Below are 22,303 nucleotides of genomic sequence, written 5' to 3' on the forward strand. Positions count from 1 at the left end.
AGTAAGCAAGTGTTTAATCGCATTGATTTCAAAAGTAAAACATTGCTCTTATTTAAATCAGTGGAAAATGACACCAATTTCACAACTCTAGCTGAGCTAAGAGATATTTAATGCAAAGCATATAAAATTATCTAACTAAACAGGCAACTTGCCAGATGAATGTGTTCGGTATACCTTATCTTTATTGTGTTCTGTGAAGTTTGCTTATATGCATTCGGTATCTATACAATACAGACATTTTAGATCTATGGCTGGAAAAGCAGTTCTGGAAAAAAGACCAGCAGCCTATCACCTTGTTGCAAATCTTGTATTCTCTGTGGATAGCTGGCCATATCACAATAGCTCGCCATAACTAGCATTTATTCACATACTTTTTTCACAGCCTGCCTAGTCTTTTGCTTAGTCCTGGAATTAAACCTATGCAATTCCAGAAGCTTCTACTTGTTTTACCTAACCCCTCCAGAGGCTAGAGGAAGATGCCCATACACTTAACAGGACAAGGTTTTATGCCATACTTTTGGACTATGCAGGTTCTTCCTTGCAGCATTTCCAGCCTCATTTTTTCTCTACTGAAGTGATTGGGAGACACTCTGTCAGGATCACAAGGTTTACTAAAATACAACCCACAATACCGATTTCCGTCACTGGCTAAAACACCGCAGTGACTAAGAAAACAGCGTGTTCATGATTCATGGAAGTCTACGGGAACAGATCTACCTTCTGCTTTCTCATTTAAAGAAGGGCTATGTTTCTGACATTGGGTTTTCATGTACAGATTGCTAACCTGTCACCGTTTGGAACAGACTTTTTTTTTGACCACTATGAAAAGCAGGCAAGGTTGCCACAAAATGCACACCATTTTATTCCCTTGCAAATTAAAGACAAACTAATTCCCTTTTGTCCTTTGACATCAGGCATTTTCTCTCAGCTGGCAGAAACACACCCAATGCCTTCCTATTTTTGTAACTGATACACTCTATTAATTTTACAGAGGATTGTAGCAAAGCAACAAAATATTTTCAGACTGAATAAAATATGATTAATTCCTATTGCTTGTGGAGACTGACTCCTGCCAGCTCTAAGACTTCAGCTTGCAGTGAAAAAAACATTGATGCCAGAAGGTCCAGCTGATTGCAAATACCTGGTACAAAGATTCTGTTCTCTTTCATCCCTGTATAACAGCCAGGGCACCAGAAGCCAGGAAACTTGAAGATGTCCCTGCTCATTGCAGGGGGGGTTCACTAGGTGACCTTCCAACCAACCCAAACAATTCTATGATTCTATGATAAATTGGATGTTCCGGGGTGAGACTCTTCAACAGTCGTTCTCTACCCAGGTGACATGCGTGCTTCTCATTCTGAAGGCCGATATGTATGGTGTAGCTGACAGTGAAATTTTCATCTTCACTACCAAAATGTCATCCTTAAATAACAGGAGGAGCAGGTTCTAGATGGTTTGCACACCTCAGCTAGCACAAAGCAAATATATGGGCATTCACCTATGTAAACGGAATGCCCACAGCAGAGCAGGAATGCTGCCTCTCCCTTCACTCACACTGTGCACAGGAGGAGATAGAAGAAAGGGGGAGAGAGAGGGCTGGAGCTCCTCCAAACCATGGTGATTCCTGCATAACAAAATAGATTATAAACTATCCTGGACATCAAAGTATAAACTGATGTTGGACAGTAATAAATCACCCTAAAGGCTTGTGTCAAACAGTCCCTTTTAGATTAAGCCATGAAATACATGGCTAGAAACTTATATTTACCATTGTTACTCATTTCTTACTGTTGAAGATAGAATAACCATGCATTTAAGACACTGACTGCCTTTTCCATTATTATATTGGTACCACCAAGTTATTCTCGTCTGCCCCAGTTTTCCTCAGTGAAGTCACTGATTTAACTGGGCTTACTTCTGATTTGCACAAGCATAACTAAACAGAAAAACAGACAACTAGTTTGCATGAATAATTCTCCCTCCTCTCCCCCTGTGGATGACCCTCCAGCAATAAAGTACTCTGCATATGGAATAAATGAACATTCAATGCCATCTGCTGGGGTACACAAAACTCTGCAATACCAGGTTCATGCAGTATCCAGAACTTAAAAGTACAACAGTGACAAATGTAAAGAGGCTGTTCCGGTAAAGACTGGCCTCTTTCACAGCTGGAAGGGAGGGTTGCTGCCCATCCTTCTCGCTCTTCAACACAGGATACAAATGTGGGTCTGGTTTTAACTCTCTCCTTGCCACAAAAGCATTAAAGTCCACAACTCTCCCTTCCTCCTAAGCATTAGAGCATGCTGTAATTATATATTATAGGTTAGGCTAAGAGAAAGACTCTCATGCTCTATGTTTAAAATCAGGTTATGATGTAGCCATAGATGCACGATTTGTGAAGCCACAAGCAGCCTAAGCAATGATTGCTTCAACAGTCCAGAACAAGAGCACATAGTGGGCAAGGACATACCACGGCTGTTTTGCATTCAACAGTCACTGGATTAAATATGTAAATCAGATTATGGGCAGAACTTGGCAGCCTCTACTCAAGTGAACTCACTCTCCTGTTCATCAGCAATTTGGCCCTGTAACTCACGTTCACCTGGCTATACCACGACACAACTTCCATGGGCTAATGGCCACTACCTGGTAGCTGGACTGCTCTCGGTTTTGGACAATGTGAATTTAGAGCTTCTCAAGCTGAAACCAGGACTCCAGTTTCCTGGGCAAATGCTGTGCTACTAAAGAGAAGACACCAGCACAACCCATTTTCCAGTTCAGTATTGAAAGCAGAAGATCAGATTTTCTTCTGCCACTAAGGGAACAAGACACGTTTCTATTCAGAAGTGAGATTTCCAGACCAGGATCCCCAAGCTAACCGGGGTGAGCCCTTACCACTCTTCTGCGTTGTGTACCAAGCAACATCCTTCTCTGGGTATTTTCTGTGGGTGGGTTTAGACATGCTAGTGGTTGTGAATCCCATTTCTACACAGCTACTTCCTCATGAATGACATTTGTCAACAAATTCATGGGTGGATTGGCTTCATCTCCTTCATTTTAGAATCTGTAAAATACTGTGCAGTTGGAAGCTTATTATTCCTTTAGATACATTATTAGTTATTGTATCATTTTCTACAGAATGACACCTGCTGACATTTTTTCTCCATTTCGTACAGAAAACAAAAGAACTATTCTTGCTAATACCAATAATTATGTAAGTATCACCCTGTTCTTCCTAAAATTTTACTTTTTTTCACTCCTTGATGTGTGTTAATACTGTCTTGGCCGTAACACTAGTAACAGAAAATGTAATCCTGTTTTTTAATGTAAAATAATGCATGAGAATTTTGAAGTATATATGAGAACCTTTACTTTGTTTCAGTGGGAGCCAGATTTGAGAAATGACTCACTCACTTGTCAATTCTGTACTTATGATCTGAATCTAAAATACACCTTTATCATCAGATCATGTGAAAATAACAGGATTCAATTTGAAAAAGTACGTAAGTCATAAACCTCAAGGTTTAATATGTAACCAGTGCAAAAGAAAGCTGAAAAGCTAACAGTACACATTTCAATGTCTTCCCATTTGTATCTGATAGTTGGTTTTGAGTTTCAGCTCAGGCGTATAAGAAAAGACTGCAAACACATTACAAGTCAGAAAGATGAAAAGAAAGCACAGGTCCATTGCTTAATAAGCAAGTTGAACAAGTAAAGGATGACTAAAGAAGGCTGATGAAATCAATACGTTGGCTGCTTCAGGTTTCAAGAAAGGTTAATTACAGTCTGACATTGCATGGGATTAATACCAACTAGAAAGCAGTAATAGCATGGAGCGGAATAGGGAAGGAACAGCTAGGAGAGTATTTACTTATGCTTAAGCACTTAAGGAACTATTTGAAGTAATTTTTGAGACATTAATTGATTATCTTTGCACACTCTCCAAGGAGTCCTGAGTTCCTAAAGCAATGGAAAAGAACAGTGGCAACCTCAATTTCCTACAAGAATGAAAGCAAATCCTGAGGTTCCTTGGGTACCTGGAGAGACTTAAAGAAAGTCAGTCTGAAAGCATCTTTTAGAAATAATAAATCCGATTATGTAAAAAATTTGTAATGTGAACATGAAGAACATCACATCAACTCTTCAAAGTAATTTCCTTCTTAACAGACTATGACCATAATGGGAAGAAAGAAAATGGCAGAAAAGACGTATCTTGATTTTTGACAATTTCCAGAAGACAGTGTCACAAGTAGAAACCTGGATACCTGGTCTAGATGAAAATGTGTGAAGTGTTTGCACAGTTCAGCCTATCTGACAATAGTCTGCTACTGAACTGGAAAGTTATACAGCAGCAGAGCCTGCAAACCCAGGTGTCCTGCAGGGGTCTGTCTAGGCTGTGGTGAGGATTTTTTTAAGTACTGTTATAAAAAGGCAAACCTCACCCTGAAATGGACTGTCAAGAACACTTCTTTGAGGTCTGCTTGAAGTTGCATTAAAGATGTATACAACTTCCAGAGAGTTCACAGGAAAATAACACTGGGGATATGAGGTTTAAAATCTTTTCAGTTGGTTGATAACTTGGGAAAGCTTTTAACATTTCTGCTTGCTTACTGAGAAGACTAAAAGGAAACATAATTATAGGTGTTAAGGATAATAAAGGTTGAAATAAAGTGGATAGGAGTACTTTTAGTGTGTGTCCTTTGAGCATAAATTCATTTAATTTTTAGCACTCAAGAAAAACATGAACTGAAAGGACAGTTAGCTAGCGGAAGAAACCTCAGGAAGCTATTGATTACCCATTACTAGTGAGTTCAAAAAGAGATTAAAACAACCAGGGAAGACCCAAGTGCGTGGATGCACCTATACTGTCTCTGGTAGCAAAATTTGACTCACAGAGACACTTGGTTCCCTCAGCTGAGTTCACTCAGGAGTAATCTCAACTCTGTGCTGTGTGCACCTTGTCTCCTCCTGAAAGAAGCCAGTAGTTACATTCCAGTGTGTAAACAGTGAGTATGAAGGGTGGAGCAGGACTGCAGAAAATAATCTTGACCAAATCTAGTGTAAGTGTACAGACACATCCAGAGACATCCTGAGACACTCTCAGCACCACATTTCTGAGGATCCCACTTGCTATCATGTTCACTTGGACTGCACAGTTGCTAGCACAAATTCCCCAAAACAGTGCATGTTTTTACTTTAAAGTGTGACATTTTTGATGAGCTAGTTAATACATTCTTGCAAGTAACATATGTAAACAGTCAGTACAATATAAATACCACATGGATAATACTATAATGAAAGGCACAGTTTCAAATGTCTGCAATGATCATAAAATTAAACACTCTTGTTATATTTTAAGAGTGGTGACAGGCCAAATTAAGAGAAAAATCTGTCTCCCAAATGGGTATTTTATTAATCTAAATCAAAAATTTAGATCCTCAATACCCTTGCTCAACTTCTTTCCATCCCTTCAATTTCTCTGTGCACAAAAAACCCTCTGGTTCTGGTAATCAAACATTTCTAAACCTCAAATTAATTTTTAACTTAAATTTATTTGTATTATCTGCGTATCTCTTTTTCTATACAGAATGAAGATTTGAAAATCAAGGGCAAAAATTACTTACAATCTTCCTCCAAGGTATCTGAGGAAGAAGAAGGTGACTATGAGACTGTAAGTTCCTCCACTTTGGAGGCCATCCATGCTTTGAAAATCCTTCCTGCCAAACCTCTACAAGAATCCGAATATGCAGGTAATTCTTGCTGTCTGCAGGAAGTGAGACAAACCTGGAGGTAAACAGGAACAGTACAGATTTGGGGGTTTCAGTCTGGGTATTTTTTTAAATTAGATGGCTCAATGAACCAACGAATGGATCTTTCACAAACAAGAAACTGTGGTGGGCAGGAAGAGAAGGGCTTTATCTGCATCTTCATATTCAACAGTCACCCTTATCTCCATTAGCTTATGTTAAATGAATAATTACATAGTCAAAGAATCACAGAATGGTTTGGGCTGGAAAGGACCTTAGAGTTCATCCAGTTCCAAACCCCCTGCCATGGGCAGGGACACCTTCCAACAGATCAGGTTGCTCAAAGCCCTGTCAAGCCTGGCCTTAGACACTGCCAGAGATGGGGCAGCCACAGCTTCTCAAGTCACCCTGTGCCAGTGTCTCACCACCCTCATAATATCTAATCTAAACCTACGTCTACCCCCTTTCAGCAGTCTGATTTTCCATCAGACTGCCAAGCAGATCTGTTCATTACAGCTACATCTTGCAGATGACCCCATTTGTCACCCTCTTTTACTGATTTTTCATGACAACTGGTGAAATGCAGCAAGTATATTCTTTGTGTGGCACATCGCTTTTGTAATTTTAATATTACCTTTGCAAGAGAAATTCTAAGATCCCATTCCACCTGGAATGTGCAAAATAATGACTGTTTAAACCACAGCCATTTCAGAAAAGCTCACTGCTATTTAAACCTAGAAAACTAGGATGGAAAACATATTAACGAAACTTTCCTCCAGATGATAATTTGCAGATGAGGAAACGTAGTATTCTTTTTAAAGGCTTTCTCTGCCACTTTCAAGTGACAATAAGCAATTACTTGGAGTGTATTTCTCAGGCATTCTTAGCCTTGCAGGATAGCAACATTAATCAAGTTTGGGTTTACTAAAGCCATTCTAAGTCACATTTAATGCCCAAACATACACAGCCAATTAATATCCCATTTATGAAAGTGAAATATCATCCTCACTATCCATGCTCAAAGCCATTATAAACACACTGTGCAGGTTTTAAACCATTCAGTAACTGGGGGGAAATCCAGGATCAATATATGTATGAAAGCTTGCTCCAGTTCACATCAGAGTCAGCAAATATTTTTGTGGGAGTTTGATATTTAAAGCAAATAGGCCAATTTTATCACGAGAATATTTATCCATGTGTGAGCAGATCACAATCTGTCTGCACATCCAGATATTCTCCATTATGTTCCACATGCTCATTTGCATATTTTATTTGGAAATTGGAAGTAAATTCCAAATGTTGGTTTTATTTTGGTTAGTAGAAAAGACTTTCAGTCAGCATCTTTAGTTGATTATGTAAGACTGTCCTGAAATACCAAAAGGACACCATGTTTGTTTTGTGATTTCAAGGAAAACACATTAATCAAAAAGCTCTATTTTGCCTGTGTATTATGCCCTGTAACTATAATGTGGCAGGATACAAGAGTGAGGAAAGGTCTGAGAATGTATTTCAGAAAGGCAAAACTCAATGCTAAAATCCCATTTTGCCATCTTTCCTAGACGGATAATGGTACACTTGAGATATAAAATTAATGATTCAAAACTGCGTGCTAGTGTGCAACCTGTACATTTCTTTTAGATGGCCATGGGTGCAGTATTCATTAAAAGACAAACTGAAAATTGAAAAGCTCTCTAGAGAGTAAGCTCCACACACACAACCCTTGCAAAACCAGAACAACACAATGGCATTACCAAGAACAAAGTTTCAAATAAAAAACAAATTCACTAATCTATTCACAGTTTAGGTCAAATGTCTGCCTTAACTGTGCACCAGCTTATGAAGACTTTTTTTTTTTAACCACGATGAGGAGGTTACCCATGCAGCTTTTCTCAGGGTCACGCTTATGTCCTCAATACAATAAAGTAACAGTTTATTTCTGAGCAGAAAAAGATTAAAAAGCAATAAAAATGGCAAGATCTGACCTGAAAAACCTATTTTGAACATTAAAAACTCTTCTTAAAACTTTGTATTACTGAATTACTCAGTAATGCAATTAGTTGATTTTTCTTCCTCTTTTACAGATAAACGTTGTTTAAGGCCTTCAGGTACCACTTCCCCATTGAACACTCAGCACACATCTCAGACCCCTCAGTCCTCAGCTGTAAGTAAAGATCTTAAACCCTATTCACAAATAGACTTCGATTTTCTGTGCCATCATTTAAAGTTATGTGCAGTCTGTTTACAGTCTCAGACACATAACATGCACTTGTACAAGGTCACACGAGTTCATGTGAGCTGTTCCTGTTTCACTTTGCACCAACATACTCACAACTTGCTTTCATTTTTTGACTGCTGGGGGTCTACCAAGAATTAAGGGCATCCCAGTCAGGAGCAGTGCCATTTCCACCAGCCATAGTTTCAAGGATGATGACTAACATCACATCTTTATTTTGTTCTATTAACAGAAACACACATCTGTTCTGGAGGGGAGGAGCACACCAAGTTTTAGAGGTATAATAAAAAAATCTGCCCGTTTCTTCAATCAGAAATAGAAACTGCTGCTTCCATATTTAGCTTATCTATATAAGCAGAGATTGCAGATGATACAGTAGGCATGGTTTTCAGAACAGCAGCTGCTTTCCAGAATAATCATACTGCAATTTTCACAATACTGTTTCAGCTATCTGACATCAACTTATTTGCAAAAGGAGACAGATTTGTCTTATGAGCTTGCTATTCCTTAAGGGGGAGAAAATTAGCCATTCAATTTAATAATCAGGTTTTCCTTTTCCCTACAGTCATAAAGACATAATGGGGAGGTGCAGGGGAAGCTTGTGTCTCCTGAACTGTTCCACCAAAAGACTGCAAGACCCCTGCTATGTTTTACTACTCATGATCTCACAGTTTTTGACTCCTTATCCTTCTCAGGCATTTTGTATGAACACACTGTAAAGCATAATCTAATAATTATTTTTAAAGAGTAATATCACCTTTAACAATTCCTATTAAACATTTACATCCTAGGGTAACTATTTACAAAAGCTATCTGACAATGTTCTCCTATTACGAATACGCTAATTACGTGGTATATCACCTACCTTACACTCTTTCTCCAGTTTTATCTTTCACTGCAAATTTGCTTCAAAGCCTATAATTTTGAGTCACAATTGTACCTTTAGTTTTTGTTTGTTTTATTTCTTGTGGTGAAATCAGAGACAGATTGCTATCTTATTATTGAAGAATCTAATGAGGTCTCCAACTATTAAATCCTTTAATTGATGGCTTTACTCAATCATAAGATTATTTTAAATGTAGGTTTCCATAAACTTTTCTTTATTCAATATATTTTAGATGTAAAACTATCTCACAAAGCCAGCTACTGAAGGTTTAAATATCTGATTAACCTTGAAAAGGAATTATATTTTTTCTTATCATTTTCAAATCTTTGAACCGCATGCTAAATACGGCCAAAAGGAATGCAATCACCAAGCCAGGAAAATATGATCCTTTCTACATTTGCTACAATGGCTGATTTTCTGAGAGTAACATTATACTTGATCAGCTAGAAAAATAACGCTGAGAATTCCATGCAAAACAGAATTTATCTTTTTCCTTTTAGTATAAAGAGTCAAATAATTCTTACAGGTTATGAGAAAATAAGCACTATAAAGCTTGCAAAATGAAAGGTCAGATTAACTTTTGCGAGCAAATGCTGATGTAGTTTATAAAAAAGCTGAACTGAGAGAAATTTGAGTAAGTCAGCTTCAAAATCTGCAGAAATCGGTTGGCAAGGTCCCACTGACAGTTTGCCAGTTTAGATAAAGCTTCAAATTCCACCAGGATTTAGTAGGTTGGATCTACATGTTAGCCTGCCTCCATGAGATGTGTGCTGACATTAAGAAAGATGAGCCATAGACAGTGCAAGCAGGTAAAATAAACTCTGCAGTTTGAGAACACAACTTATGCATACTTTTAGTACATCCTGAGCTAATAGTGCTTATAGAAGACTATTATTTTCAGATAATAGCTACACCATTATTCAAGGCCAGGTTGGATGGAGTCTTAGGTGGCATGGTTTAGTGCGAGGTGTCCCTGCCCATGGCAGGGGGGTTGGAACTTGATGGTCTTAAGGTCCATTCCAACTCTATTCTATGATTCTGTGATTCTAAATGTATGTCAACATTTGTTCTCCTGCCCAGCGCTATTAAGTGGCTTTGCCACAAGATGGCATGAACAGCACAGAAGAATTTTTTCAAGTTATTTTCTAGAACTGTTAAACATTTAAGGTACCATTATTTTATTAAGGCCAATTTGTTACTGTTTACTTGAAGGAGAACTTAAGATACATTGCATCTCTGCTTATGTTAGTTAGGATTTCAGTACGTAGGACTTATGAAAATATTTTCAGAATCTAAATCTAATGCAAACAGAGTAAGATGGGGGGTTATTATTAAGATGTTCTATGTTCATTTATATAATCAGTCAATTTTGGTAAATTTCATTGCAAAAAGAAACAGATCTACTTTCACTGCTTTTCAAGACTTTTATACATTTCTATGCAAAAAAAAAAAAAAAATCAAAACAGGCAAAAAAATGCATCCCAAAAAACTTGATAAGATGCATATATAAAGTCTTTGAACAATATTTAAATTTACAATACCCGAAGAAATATCACCCTCAAATGTTTCATTCCAAAAGCCAGGAGTAAAACCAAAGTTCACCTCATTTTATTAAGTATCATGGTGATATTTTAATTTCATTTATTTTATAATTTAAGCACACAAAAAAAAACAAAACCAACAGAAAACTGTTTTTTCGCTGCTTTAGATGATTCTTCTGTCTCTTATGAAATGAGTATTTGTGAGTCATATTAAAAGATTTATTTGCTATATCACAGGAAGTTTCTCTATACTTCTATGATCACCATAATTATCTAAGTACACTTAGTTTTGTGTTTCATATGGAGAGAAACACAAATGGTTGAGAATAAGATGGACCTGAATCTGTCTGTGAATCCATACTTAAGAAAGACTAAATACAGTACAGATCACACAAAATCTACTTGACTTGTAACAAGCCTCTTCCAGAGCCCATTGACCTCATGTGCAGAACAGCTAAGAGAGAAAACAGGCACATCAGTGACCTCTGTCTCAGGGCTAGGCTGTGACTCACCTCCATTCCCACACGTAACAATCTCCTACCTAACCTCCAAAGCTTCCAGCTTCTTCTAGGTTCACAGAAATTAATGCTCCTCACTAAGTAGCAGGAAAAGTTATGGAGATACAGATGTGAGAGGTAGGGTGAATGCTGTGGAGACAGCAACATGACCTTGGAGCAAAGAGTTCTGGAGATAAAGCCAGATCAGGATTGGGGATTTATTATTGTTATTACTGGCATTCTAACAACCAGAATAAAGCTATATCTTTATTTGTGAATTATATGGGTAGCACACTATTAACAATTATTAATAATTATTTATAGGAGAACGAATGAAAATACATGGATCCCAGGTAAGCAGAATATCTCATCATTTGCCACTTAATATATTTTTAAAAGCAGGCTGCAATTTTGCTAGCACTATCTAAAGGATATGAGAACCCATACCTGCAGTCCTACATTATTTCACTGACTTGCATTCATGGCTTATGTGGATGCCTTTTACCTCTTGGTGATTTTAACATGGCATATTAAAGTATGATAACATGTGCTGCCGAGCACATATCCTTTGACACAAACCCTTTGACTGTTGACACAGGCATGCCTGCTTCATCTAACTCTTTACATTTCTCTTAGTAAAACAAGGAAAAAAGCTGACACAGATTTTTGTTTCCTCTCTTTTCCAGGAGCCTGTGCCTCCTCCACGGTAAGATCACTTAAGAGATTGCTTGCCTGCACTCCTTGGGGAACACAATGCTAATGAATGCTCACATCCATCTGCACCACTCATGGCAACAGATGACTGGGAGTGAGCCAGCATCCTTTTACCACCTGGCTCTGTATGGACTCCTTTATGTTCTAACATGAAAATAGGGAGAACAAAACATGAGCTGTAAGTGTTCATAGCTGGAGCTCAGGCCCGCATCTTCGAAATCAACTTGGCTGAGCCTATGACCAAGTCAAAACTCTAGAAATCGTGAATCTGGTTCAACCCAGATACAGACTGTTGGGAAAAAAAACCTTCCATTGATTTGTGTTGGCGCCTTAGGCTCTGTTCACCATGATATTACTGACTTCATTGACCCTTAAATCTTTCTGCCTTTTTTTTTTTTTTTGCTACAAATCTAAATCATGTCCATAGAATTCAACTAGGATATTACTCACTCACACAGAAGATGAATCAAGCTCTATTCCACAAATGTACTTGTCTGTTATGCCCATTAACAAAAAATTAATCACTTCTCTGAATTTTTAACCCCAAACAACAACACCTACCATGAAGACACCCTTCAAACAGGTTATCCAGGACTGACAAGCTTACTCCTCCATGCCTACACTGACTGCCACAAAAACTATAAAGAAGTTTAAAATATGGTTAACATTATGGACATATTTAGATTATTCCTCAAGTTAAAATATGAAGTCAGAGCATAAAAGGACAGTGCAGCTTCACATTCTCTGCCAGGAGCCCGCCGCTGAAGGGCAGGTCAGCAGTACAGCATGCATGCACCTCCAGTTTTACTCACCCAAGCTCTATGTGCTACAGCTTCCAGCTGGAGCTGGGCTGTGACTGGCTGGGCCCAGGGCATGGGCAGAGTGTGCCCACACCTGCCAGAAAACACTGGGCTGGCATTAGCTGCAAGTCCTCCGGGATGAAGAGTATTTTTGTCTGTGTGTCCGAACTGCAGCGTGCCCCGTCTGGGCCTTAAATACAGCCATATCCACCCAGAAACACCAGCACCAAAGAGCTGTACTGGGCACACAGTAGTGAAGTGCACAGAAAAGGGGGTTAAGTGGCATGTAACACAGTACAGAGATGTCTTGCAAATGTAGAATATTCTCCAAAATACTATTGCCATTGAAGGGCCCCAAGAAGCTCCTGAACCAGAGCTAAGCTCAGCACACATGCATCGAAATGCTCTCAGAAAATTCCAGTGGTTTACTTCTTGCCCTTAAAACACAGTCCCTGGGCCTCTACTGCCTCTTCAAGTTCTCCTTTGACTTCCCTAGGCCTCTGAAGACACTGCCAAAGCAGTATCAGCCACTTCCTCCAGAGCCGAATACAAGCAGCCAGTGCTTTCACACGAGGAAAGCGTTCAGCCAAGCTCACACCTTTCCAATATCAGCAAATGTGACAAGGTACGCCTGCATTCCTCATCCTCATTCCCCGAGAACCAAAACACTCTCCCCAGTTAAACCACAAGGCTTTACCTCCATCACACCTCTGCTTTTACTTAAGAAGAAAAAGGAACTTATTCTTTTGACAGCTGTGAATAATTGGGAGAAGTGGAATTTAGTGTAATGTGACACTAGCAGTTTTTCAAGAAAAAACTGCTAAAACAATGGTGAAGAAGGAGTAGAAAAGTAGGCAGAACATTAATGGATACTTTAAGGTTTGCCCTACTTTTTCTTACTAACATTCTTACTAACATTTAGAGGGTTTGCAAACACTTTTAAGCAGAAACAATTGCATTTGCTTAGCACAGTTGGTGAATCAAGGGAAGGAGGAAATACACTGACCACACCAGAGAAGCAGAAATTAGCTCTACATCCCAAGGATATTACATTCAGCAAATGAATGACTAATCTGCAGCCAGAAGTCTTTCTCCAGCCCTTAAGACGAATGAATCCAGGCTACAAGTCACTTCTTGCTCTTTTCATCTTGCCCTCTTTTGCCCTACAACACCCATGTTCATTCAGCATCCTAACACAGCAGTGTGGATGAGTTCTGAAGCACAAACTGCTTGCGTCCAGCTGTATGACCAAGCATATGCATCTGTCTGGTTATGAGTCTCATTGCTATTTTCACACAACATATGTATCTACACAGAGGCATATCTGTTCTTGTTGTGTGATCAAAATGCACATTCATAAATGGGGATGGTGGAGGACACATGCTAGGAAGAGGAACAACACACATCCAGGGCCCACAGGGTAAGATACTCAAATGTCTCTCAAGGAAAACCTATTGCAGCCAGAAGTTTGGACACAACTGAGCTGTGTCAATCCTGTCCATTATTCCTTAAATGGTTTAATTTCAGTTCATCTGGACGGAATTTTGATTCATTTTAAAAAGGTCACTACAATTCCTATGAGGGGAAGTTTACAAATCAATGAAATAATCTCCAGCCTATAGTTGAGCGTATACTTAAGGAGTGAGCTCTAAGTATGTGTTGGTGGGATTTTTTCCTGAATGGTGCTTAAGCTCTTTCATGGATTAGCTTCCAATAGCTGTTGGTTAAGACATTTTATTAATATGAATTAGCTTCATATTCAGGTGTGTGATCTGACCTACAGCTGCAAACTTCGCAATCCCATGACTGATCCCCTCCCTCGGTAGGGCAGCACATACATTGAAAGCCCTGTGAGAACCATTATAAACTGTGTTTGCCAGCAGACATCAGTACACAAGAGAATATGGATTTGAAAGGTCCTTTTATAAAGCCAAATTCTGCAATATAAATACATGGTATTTCTTACTCTGGAAGTAAACGGCAGCAGCAAAAATCATAATCACCAAGCTCCACTTCTCATTGCAGCTATAGATACCAAAATATTTCTAAGTTTGCCTGGGGGTCTCTTTATAGTGCTAGGTTTTTAATCAGAGTAAGAGAGCAGTGGCACAGACTAAGACCACTCATGATCTGGGGAAGGCACACAAGCACTTCACTCAAAATATTTCTCGCCCCTGTTCAGTCCAGTCACAGCTTTGTAAGGAGAAAACATACATACAAGCTGCAGTGCGGAGGAGTACGGCACTACAACCGTTATCTGCTAGACTGTAAGCAAAGCTGTCAAACCGCAGATGTGATTTAGGAGTCCTGTTTTCCAACAAGATTTGGAAGACTTATAAAATTAAACACATCATTATTTACACACTCTATAAATGCCATCATAAAAAATAGTAATAATAATAGGTGTGTGCAGGATCCTGGCTGTGTCTTAGAAGCTTTGGTGTGATCTGAAAGTTTAATGCCTGCGGTAATCTGGCCATGCGAATGGCAAATCCCTGGCAAGGCCTGCAAGTACACCTTTATTACCCTTGAACTGTACCATGCACCCAATGTCCTCAATACAAGTTTCACACATCAAATAATGACCTTGGAAACCAAGCTAACAAATTTTAGAGGCTAACACAGGAGCAACTATGCAAACTCAAAACAGTTCCTCTCTTTTCTCCTAGACTTCCTGAAACATTCCCCTAGCAAATAATTCCCAAATTTCTCATGTCTTTAACCCTCCATGCTGATGTTTTGAGCACAGACACCAAAAAGAGACTCATTCTCACTAAACAAGTGTTGAAAATAGCTCCCAGAGTTTTCTATAGTGTGTCTTCCTTTCATGCTCTCTCTGACTTGGCAAAATAACTCCGTGTCATTCTCTCTCGCTCCGGAAGGTAAGCTAAGCAGGGACTAAATCCTGCAGCCTTCAAAATGCCACTCAATGCTTATCCACACTTTATGTTGCTAAACCACTTCTAAATTCTTGTCCTCTGCCTCTTACAAGGTATCTGCTACTAAAAAGCACAAGTGTTCACCATACCCAAGACATCTAACAGAAGATGTTATAATCAATACATTGTCACCTTTTGGGGGGGAGAGTATTTTCTGATGAACCTTCTTAGGAAAAGAAGATATTCCTGTTGGCCAGCATGTCAGAAGGCAGAAATACATGTAAACGCCTACTTGAATCAGGAGGAGCACTCTCCATTCCTCTTTTCCTGGTTGTACCTCCTTCGTTCTACACTTTTCGATCTGCCCCTTTAAATGTTTCATTTTTGAAACCCTTCAGCCTTAAACGAAGTTATCTCCATTTATAGTTGACTTTAAAGTTCGTAATAAGATTCTCTGGCATGAGATAATAAAGTGTTGAAGAAAGCTGATAATCATTCATATCTCTTCTCCCCTCCTCCCAGAATAAATCCTTAAAAAAGACTTCTCTCGGTTAACACAATGAATTCAGTGAATACGATTCTTTTTTATGGAAGCCCATAACCTTCTCCTGCAAAAAAATTATGGAAAAAATAACCAGCCTCTGCACTTCCATAGCAGTAATAAAATCCTTCTCTTGCCAAGGGCTGTTAAATTTCAGTGATGATGTAATCAAAGTATTTAAGTACCAAAAACTATTTTTATTTTATGATAATGAAATGTTTTTTATAAAATTCTTTCTTTTCCAGACATCTATCTGTTAAGGAACTAAATAAAGTAAGTAAACATCTTTGTATATATTAGGACCATAAAAACCATACACATTCTATGCCTGCACAGCCTCTCTTGTTAAGAGTATTTTAGCCTATTTGATAAAAATAATGATTATATTAATTTTGGGTCATAAAAGTATCTTTAACGCGTGTAGCGTTTTCAATACCACTATTTTCTGAATGGCAGGTCAGATCCTGAAGTTGCTTGCAGAAATAAAAACATACATTCAGTGCAATGCTACCTTCCCAATCATCCACATAAAAGCACATCTGGGAACTGCCAGATGTTGCAGATGCCTGTGAATGATGAGCAGTGGGAGAGACATTCTCTTCCAGAGAAACAGAGATTCCACAGATTCTTAAAAGCAGAAAACTAAAATAAGGTCAATAGAGGAGTGTAATAGTAATACTTTGATGGAAATACAAGGCTACCTCAAAAATAAGATGTTCCTTTTCAGTAAGAGAAACAAAAATTGACAAATTTTATATCTAGAACAAACCTCATCTGTTATCCCTCAGCTCCTTTCTCCCTCTCCTCCCCTTCCTCCTTACCTAGGGCCTCTTAACAAGCCCTGTGCAGCTGGCTGTGTCCAAGGAGGCAGAACCTGAGAAAGACGATGGTGGAAAGGCACCTATAGGTATATGTAAAGCAGAAAGCAGTAACATACAGCGACTGGCAAAGACAAGTGATTTTTTCCTTCAGATCCCAATTTCTGTAAAAAAAAAATTTAACAAATTCCTTCACTTGCTGCTTGAGCCAACAAAGTAAAGCAGAGGAAACAGTTTTAGCATTGAAGGAGCTTAGCTATGGCAAGTGGTTTCCTATAAGACGTATTAAGAGATACAGTCCCTACAATAATGTTCTAGTTACTGCACTAACACATTTCTATTGTATTGTTTTTTTATCTCATTGCAAGGGGAAGGAGGACAGAAATGAAATTCTACAGTAGTTAAGCCCAGCCATTTCCTACCACAGTGGACTGTAGCACAAATCTATAGACTGGTCTAGCTCTAACTTTCAAATCCTCCGAGTTTTTCTTCTCCACAGTAATGAATGGGAAGCTGTCCCAAACTTCACTCCTTCTATGGTTAGAAACTCTCTTCATTTGAAAGATCATTGGTTTGATTGCAATATTGTAATTAACATTAATTGTAAAAAAAAAATTATATATTGGCAAGAAAATATTTCAACACAAAATGCTTTGTCTCATCCTAGATACTGACTCATTACAAACAAGATATGAAAATGCCAAGAGCAATAAATATATCACCTCTGTAATTAATATTTCTGTCTGGGCACTGTACAGCTGCACAGATCCTGCAATTCCTAACAGGCTCTTAGATTGAATATATCTCAGGAGAAATACTGCGTATCTCATAACACGGAAAAGATAAAATTTCATTTGGATCACTTCCCATTCATGTAGATCTGAAGACATAGTTTCAGTGTAACCTAGAGGAGGAGATGGTGTGCCCTCATCAGGGTTTCATACACCAAATACCAGGTCAATAGGTTTGAGAGTAGGACTGCCCTTCACCAGGACCCAGACAGGCTGTCAGGAAAGGGTCAAAAGAAGCTCAATTGGAAAGGACAAATGAAAACTCCTGCCCCAAGATGGACTGGCCCCCTTGGCAGCAGCTCTGCTCTAAAGGACCTGGGGGCTATAGGCTGAACTTGAGCCACTGGTGTGCCCTTGGGTGGCCATAAAACTAACAGCGTAGTCAGCTGTATCAACAGAAGCATAGCCAAGAGATCAGGGAATGGTCTATTCCTTTTTCCTCATCATTCACTAGACAACACCTGGAGTACTGCACAAGGCTGCAGCTGACAGACAGGAGTTGGTCAGCAGAGGCTCACCAGTACAGCCAGGGTGTGCAGGGAGTACCTCCCTGTGACATAAGGCTGGTGCAACTGGGCTCCCTTAGCCTGTAGGGGCTGGCTCTGGGGGAACCCAATAGCCTGCCAGTACCTAAGGGATGACTATCAAGGCAGAGCATGGCACTTGACAGGGTACACAGTTGAGGTACTAGAGGCAATGATCTTGAAACGGAAGAGGTCTCAACCAGAAGTAAGGAGGAAAAAATAATTTTGAGGGTATTTATGAGGGTCTTGGAACAGGTTGCCCAAAGAGGCTGTGAAATCTGGAAGTTTGCAAAACCCAGCTGGTCAAAGCTCATCTCACAGTTCACTATGTTTTAAGCAGGAGCTTGGACTAGAGACCTGCCTAGGTCCCTTCTGACCTGAATGAGACTATGAATTTTTAAGTAACAAGTAAACATTATCCAGAAAGTAATCTTTAAGGAAGGCTCACAGTACAACATCTACAAAAATAAAACATTCTATCCTTTAATATTTATGTATTACAGTCTTGTATGTAACAAATTAACAAAATCATTACTATTCCCATAATAATACAGAAATAGAGTTAATTTATGAGTCAAACTCCGGTCTTCAGACACCTGCCTATCATTCATGTCTTTGTAACATAATATGCTGAATTAAGACTCACCACATTGTGATTTTGAACAAAGTACCTGCCATGACAGTCAAAATAATTGTACCATCATTTAAGGAGCCTGAAAAGAAATGACTGATTTTAATCTTTGGATACTGTATCTCCAGTCAATCAAAATCAATCTCTTGATTTAATACAAGATCAATGAAGGAAAACCATATCTAAAGTTAAACTGGTGCACAAGTCAATATGAAATGGTGATCATTGTAGTAAACCATTATGTTCACTTATACCCCTATAAATTCAGTTCTCGTTGCCAGGGAATGAGATCAGCATTCAGCCTGAGTTTCTGACAAAGTGATCAGGTATTACTGATTGAATGTCTGTATGTTGTTTTGAAATTAAAAGAGTTGGGTCTGTTGGGGTAAGTTCAAGTTGGTAATTGAAAGAAAAATATTTACTATGTTATCATTTTATATAGGTACCTGGAAGAGAACAAGGTTAGTATGTAATATTATGATATTAATTTGCTTCTCTTTCCTTTATATTCCAAGAACAAAATATTCTGTCATTAAGATTCCAGCTGAAGTGATCAGCATAAGACCCTGACATCTACCCTGCTAAGTAGCATTAGGCTGTCTGGCTCTATATTTAAATGAATAAGTGATGTCCCTCAGGTATACGTCTGCTGAGCACAGAGAGATTTAAAGTGACCTCGACAGCTGGGGAAGATAGCGGAAAAGGGCAATTAACTTGGCATTAACTACAACTATCTGGGAACCAGGGTATCATACTTGTTCTAAGCAAATCGAAGTCTTAAGGTTCTGGGGAAAAGAAGAGTGCTGGAACTTAAACCTGAGGGAATGACATCCCAAACAGAAAAGACTGGATCAATCTGATCTGCAGAGAGAACATTTCATCTTGCTCCTCTCCCATAATTTGATGGTGAGAATTTTGAAAGAAAGTTTTTTTAAAGCTCTGGGGTTTAAAAGCCACAAAACAAAAATGCTTTGAAAACATGCCAATTCCTTAGATGTACATTCAGCTTTCCAAAAACAGCTTAAGGCACTCGCTGCGTACATGTGCATGGAAGACACCCATTCAAAAAAAATGTTACTCTGAAATATTCTGAACATAGATACAGGCTACGTGATTTTATGCTGTTACACCTTCATGTTAATGAGTTCATAATTTCCTCTGGCATTTCCTTTTGCAGATTAAGGCAGTTTCCTGATTTTCAGCTAGAAATAGTACTGATTGCATTAATAGATTCAATGCCTATCTATCCTGTCCTATAAAAAGCATTCATGAACCCTCCGTATACTTCTAGTACACCATATTACATTATTTACCATTATGTTAAGCCATATTTGATATCAGCAAAATCTGTAAGATTCACTACATGCACAAATGTTTCCCACTGAAATCGTTAGTTTACTCATTTAAGCCAGACTGATGCAGCCTATGAAGTTTTCCTATTGAATTGCCTCCTTTTCATATATGAATTTAGTTAATTTATTTCACAGTAGTTACTAGATACTAAGTCACACATTAGAGGAAATAAGTTCTTATACTTTTTATTAATAGTTACAGATTTGGGGAAGAAACCTGAAATATATTTTCAAGCACAAGAGTATAAATCAAAGCATCACCCTGAAGCCAGGTAAGAATGTAAGAATTTCATGAGTTTGTACTACATGCTTCAAGGACTAAACACTCTACCCTAGAAAATAATACTTCACTACAAAATAAAAGCAAGATGTCACGTTCTGATGCCATGTAGTGATATATTATGTCTTGCCCTGATGCATGACAAGAACGATCTTTGGAAATTGCTTTCAAGCTATTGTAATTGCACATTCAATTTTTATCTTTAATAGTGTACTACTGTATTACATTTTTGCCTCACTTTCCATGATAGGATGTTAGATGCACTGTATAAAGCAGCTCTTCTATCTCCCACCATTTCCTCTCCCTTTTATTTCCTATTTTCATCAAAGAATACACACCTGTCCTTTCAAAGGTCAATTATTCTTCCATAGACATCTGCCACAATTGTTCCTATTTTTCTCTTCTAAATGTGCTTTATGTTCTTTTATGCTCTAAATGTGCTTTTTTAAATGTGCTATATCCTCCTAAAGTACTCAACAAAACCCAAAAGTACAGGATAAAGCAGATGGGAAGAATATGAATGATTCAACATTTTTCCTAGACAAATACTCAATCTTACATCTAGCCTTGTTTACAATGAAGGAATTTCTCCAAGATAAAACTATTGTCCAGAGTAAATATGACGGTATTTGTGACCCCTACTATTTTGTTTCTTTCTGTGTGGCACCAGCTGCTCTGTTATGTGAAGTTATTTGGTCGGTGCTCTTCCCAGTGTAACCATTTTAATTAATAGCACAACAAAATACCAGCTGGGTACTCAGCAGCGGTCTAGAAAATCAGACAGGACAGGGAACAACTGCTCCCTGGGTCTTCCTATAGAAGGATGGGGAACATCAGGTGAAATTAGCAGGGAGCACGCTAAAATGAACAAAAGCAAATTGTGCTTCAGTACACATGCAGTTAAAATGCGAAACTCTCGCCAAATTCTCTTACGAAGGGTAAATATTTATATAGTTTCAAAAAGTGGCTCATGAAATTAACGGGAAATCTGTCAAAAGATGCCAAATAAAAAATGACCACCCAAAACTCAGGAAAGCCCAAAGCTGCAATTAGTAGAGGAAGGGGTATTCTAGGGAAGCACAGCTTCTCTAAGCAAGAGCTCCCTAATTTGGCTCTTAAATATTGCCATTATCAAATATTTTTCTGATCACTTTCATTCATTGTTTTTTTCTAGCCTTCAGTGCAAGCAGAACTCTAAAAACATTTGCAGCTCAGGTAAGAACTACAGATTGATTTGAGAACTAGACCAGAAGCGGATAAATAAGAAACAGATCCATGTTTCCATGTGTGTATGTCTACACTGATGATATTCAATGCACCAAGTTAGTACAAAGGGAATGTTAAAGCAAACCAGCAGAAAACAAGTAAAACAATGACACAGGCAATAGCAGTGAAAAAACAAGCAGTCACTCGCACAGCTACACCCCATGTCCAACTCTGAATGCAAGCGATGAATCATTGTAGCCCCCAAAGCCAGAATAGGATGGGAATTTGGAGAAGCTACTAAAGGACGATGGGGAGAGGAAGAGAAGGCAAATTGCTTGGGCATAGAAAGAGCCACAAAGTGCATGCTGTGATCACAACTGTCTCTGCATTTTCAGGCAGAGATGAAATCAGCTGGGTAAATGGAAGCTACAGATGTTCAGGACATTATAGAGCAGTTACTATGGGTTTAATGCCTTGTGTAAACAAATAAACTGATCTTTGATGAAACTGCTTTAGATTTATCCCAGATTCCTAGAGGGAAGAACTTGTAGATGCCATTATCAGGCAGGTCTGTCAAATAATTATGTTTGAAAACAGGGCTTCCTCTGGACTGTGTGGCTTTACCTAAGGGAACGTACTGGAAGCCAACATTAATATTGTTCAGTTTTGGTCCCCGCTATACAAATAAGAGCTGCTGTTAACTCCATCCCAGCCAAACCCAGAGCATGAGCATTGCAAGATTATTTTCCACTTCTTGTCCCACAGCTTAAGACATACCAGAAAAAAAATTGCACAGAACATACACAGCACCAGTCACAAAGCAAACAGGGTCCTAGCCATGGGGTCTCTTTTTAAAAATAAAG

At 38.6% G+C, this 22,303-nt stretch overlaps 1 protein-coding gene across 2 annotated transcripts in view; it reads left to right on the plus strand.

Moving 5' to 3' along the window:
* Positions 1-22,303, plus strand: part of CLNK (cytokine dependent hematopoietic cell linker) — a 56,418-nt gene that overhangs the window by 25,709 nt on the left and 8,406 nt on the right. For both annotated transcript variants that reach the window (XM_065659301.1, XM_065659309.1), the window contains 11 exons: positions 3,177-3,214; positions 5,588-5,750; positions 7,829-7,908; positions 8,213-8,258; positions 11,229-11,257; positions 11,591-11,610; positions 12,915-13,043; positions 16,084-16,111; positions 19,045-19,063; positions 20,151-20,226; positions 21,409-21,449. In XM_065659301.1, coding sequence (XP_065515373.1) covers positions 3,177-3,214; positions 5,588-5,750; positions 7,829-7,908; positions 8,213-8,258; positions 11,229-11,257; positions 11,591-11,610; positions 12,915-13,043; positions 16,084-16,111; positions 19,045-19,063; positions 20,151-20,226; positions 21,409-21,449 — 669 coding nt within the window. The remainder of the gene's footprint in view (positions 1-3,176; positions 3,215-5,587; positions 5,751-7,828; positions 7,909-8,212; positions 8,259-11,228; positions 11,258-11,590; positions 11,611-12,914; positions 13,044-16,083; positions 16,112-19,044; positions 19,064-20,150; positions 20,227-21,408; positions 21,450-22,303) is intronic.

Source organism: Lathamus discolor, chromosome 1, assembly GCF_037157495.1.
Source record: "Lathamus discolor isolate bLatDis1 chromosome 1, bLatDis1.hap1, whole genome shotgun sequence".
NCBI classification, from domain to species: Eukaryota; Metazoa; Chordata; class Aves; order Psittaciformes; family Psittacidae; genus Lathamus; species Lathamus discolor.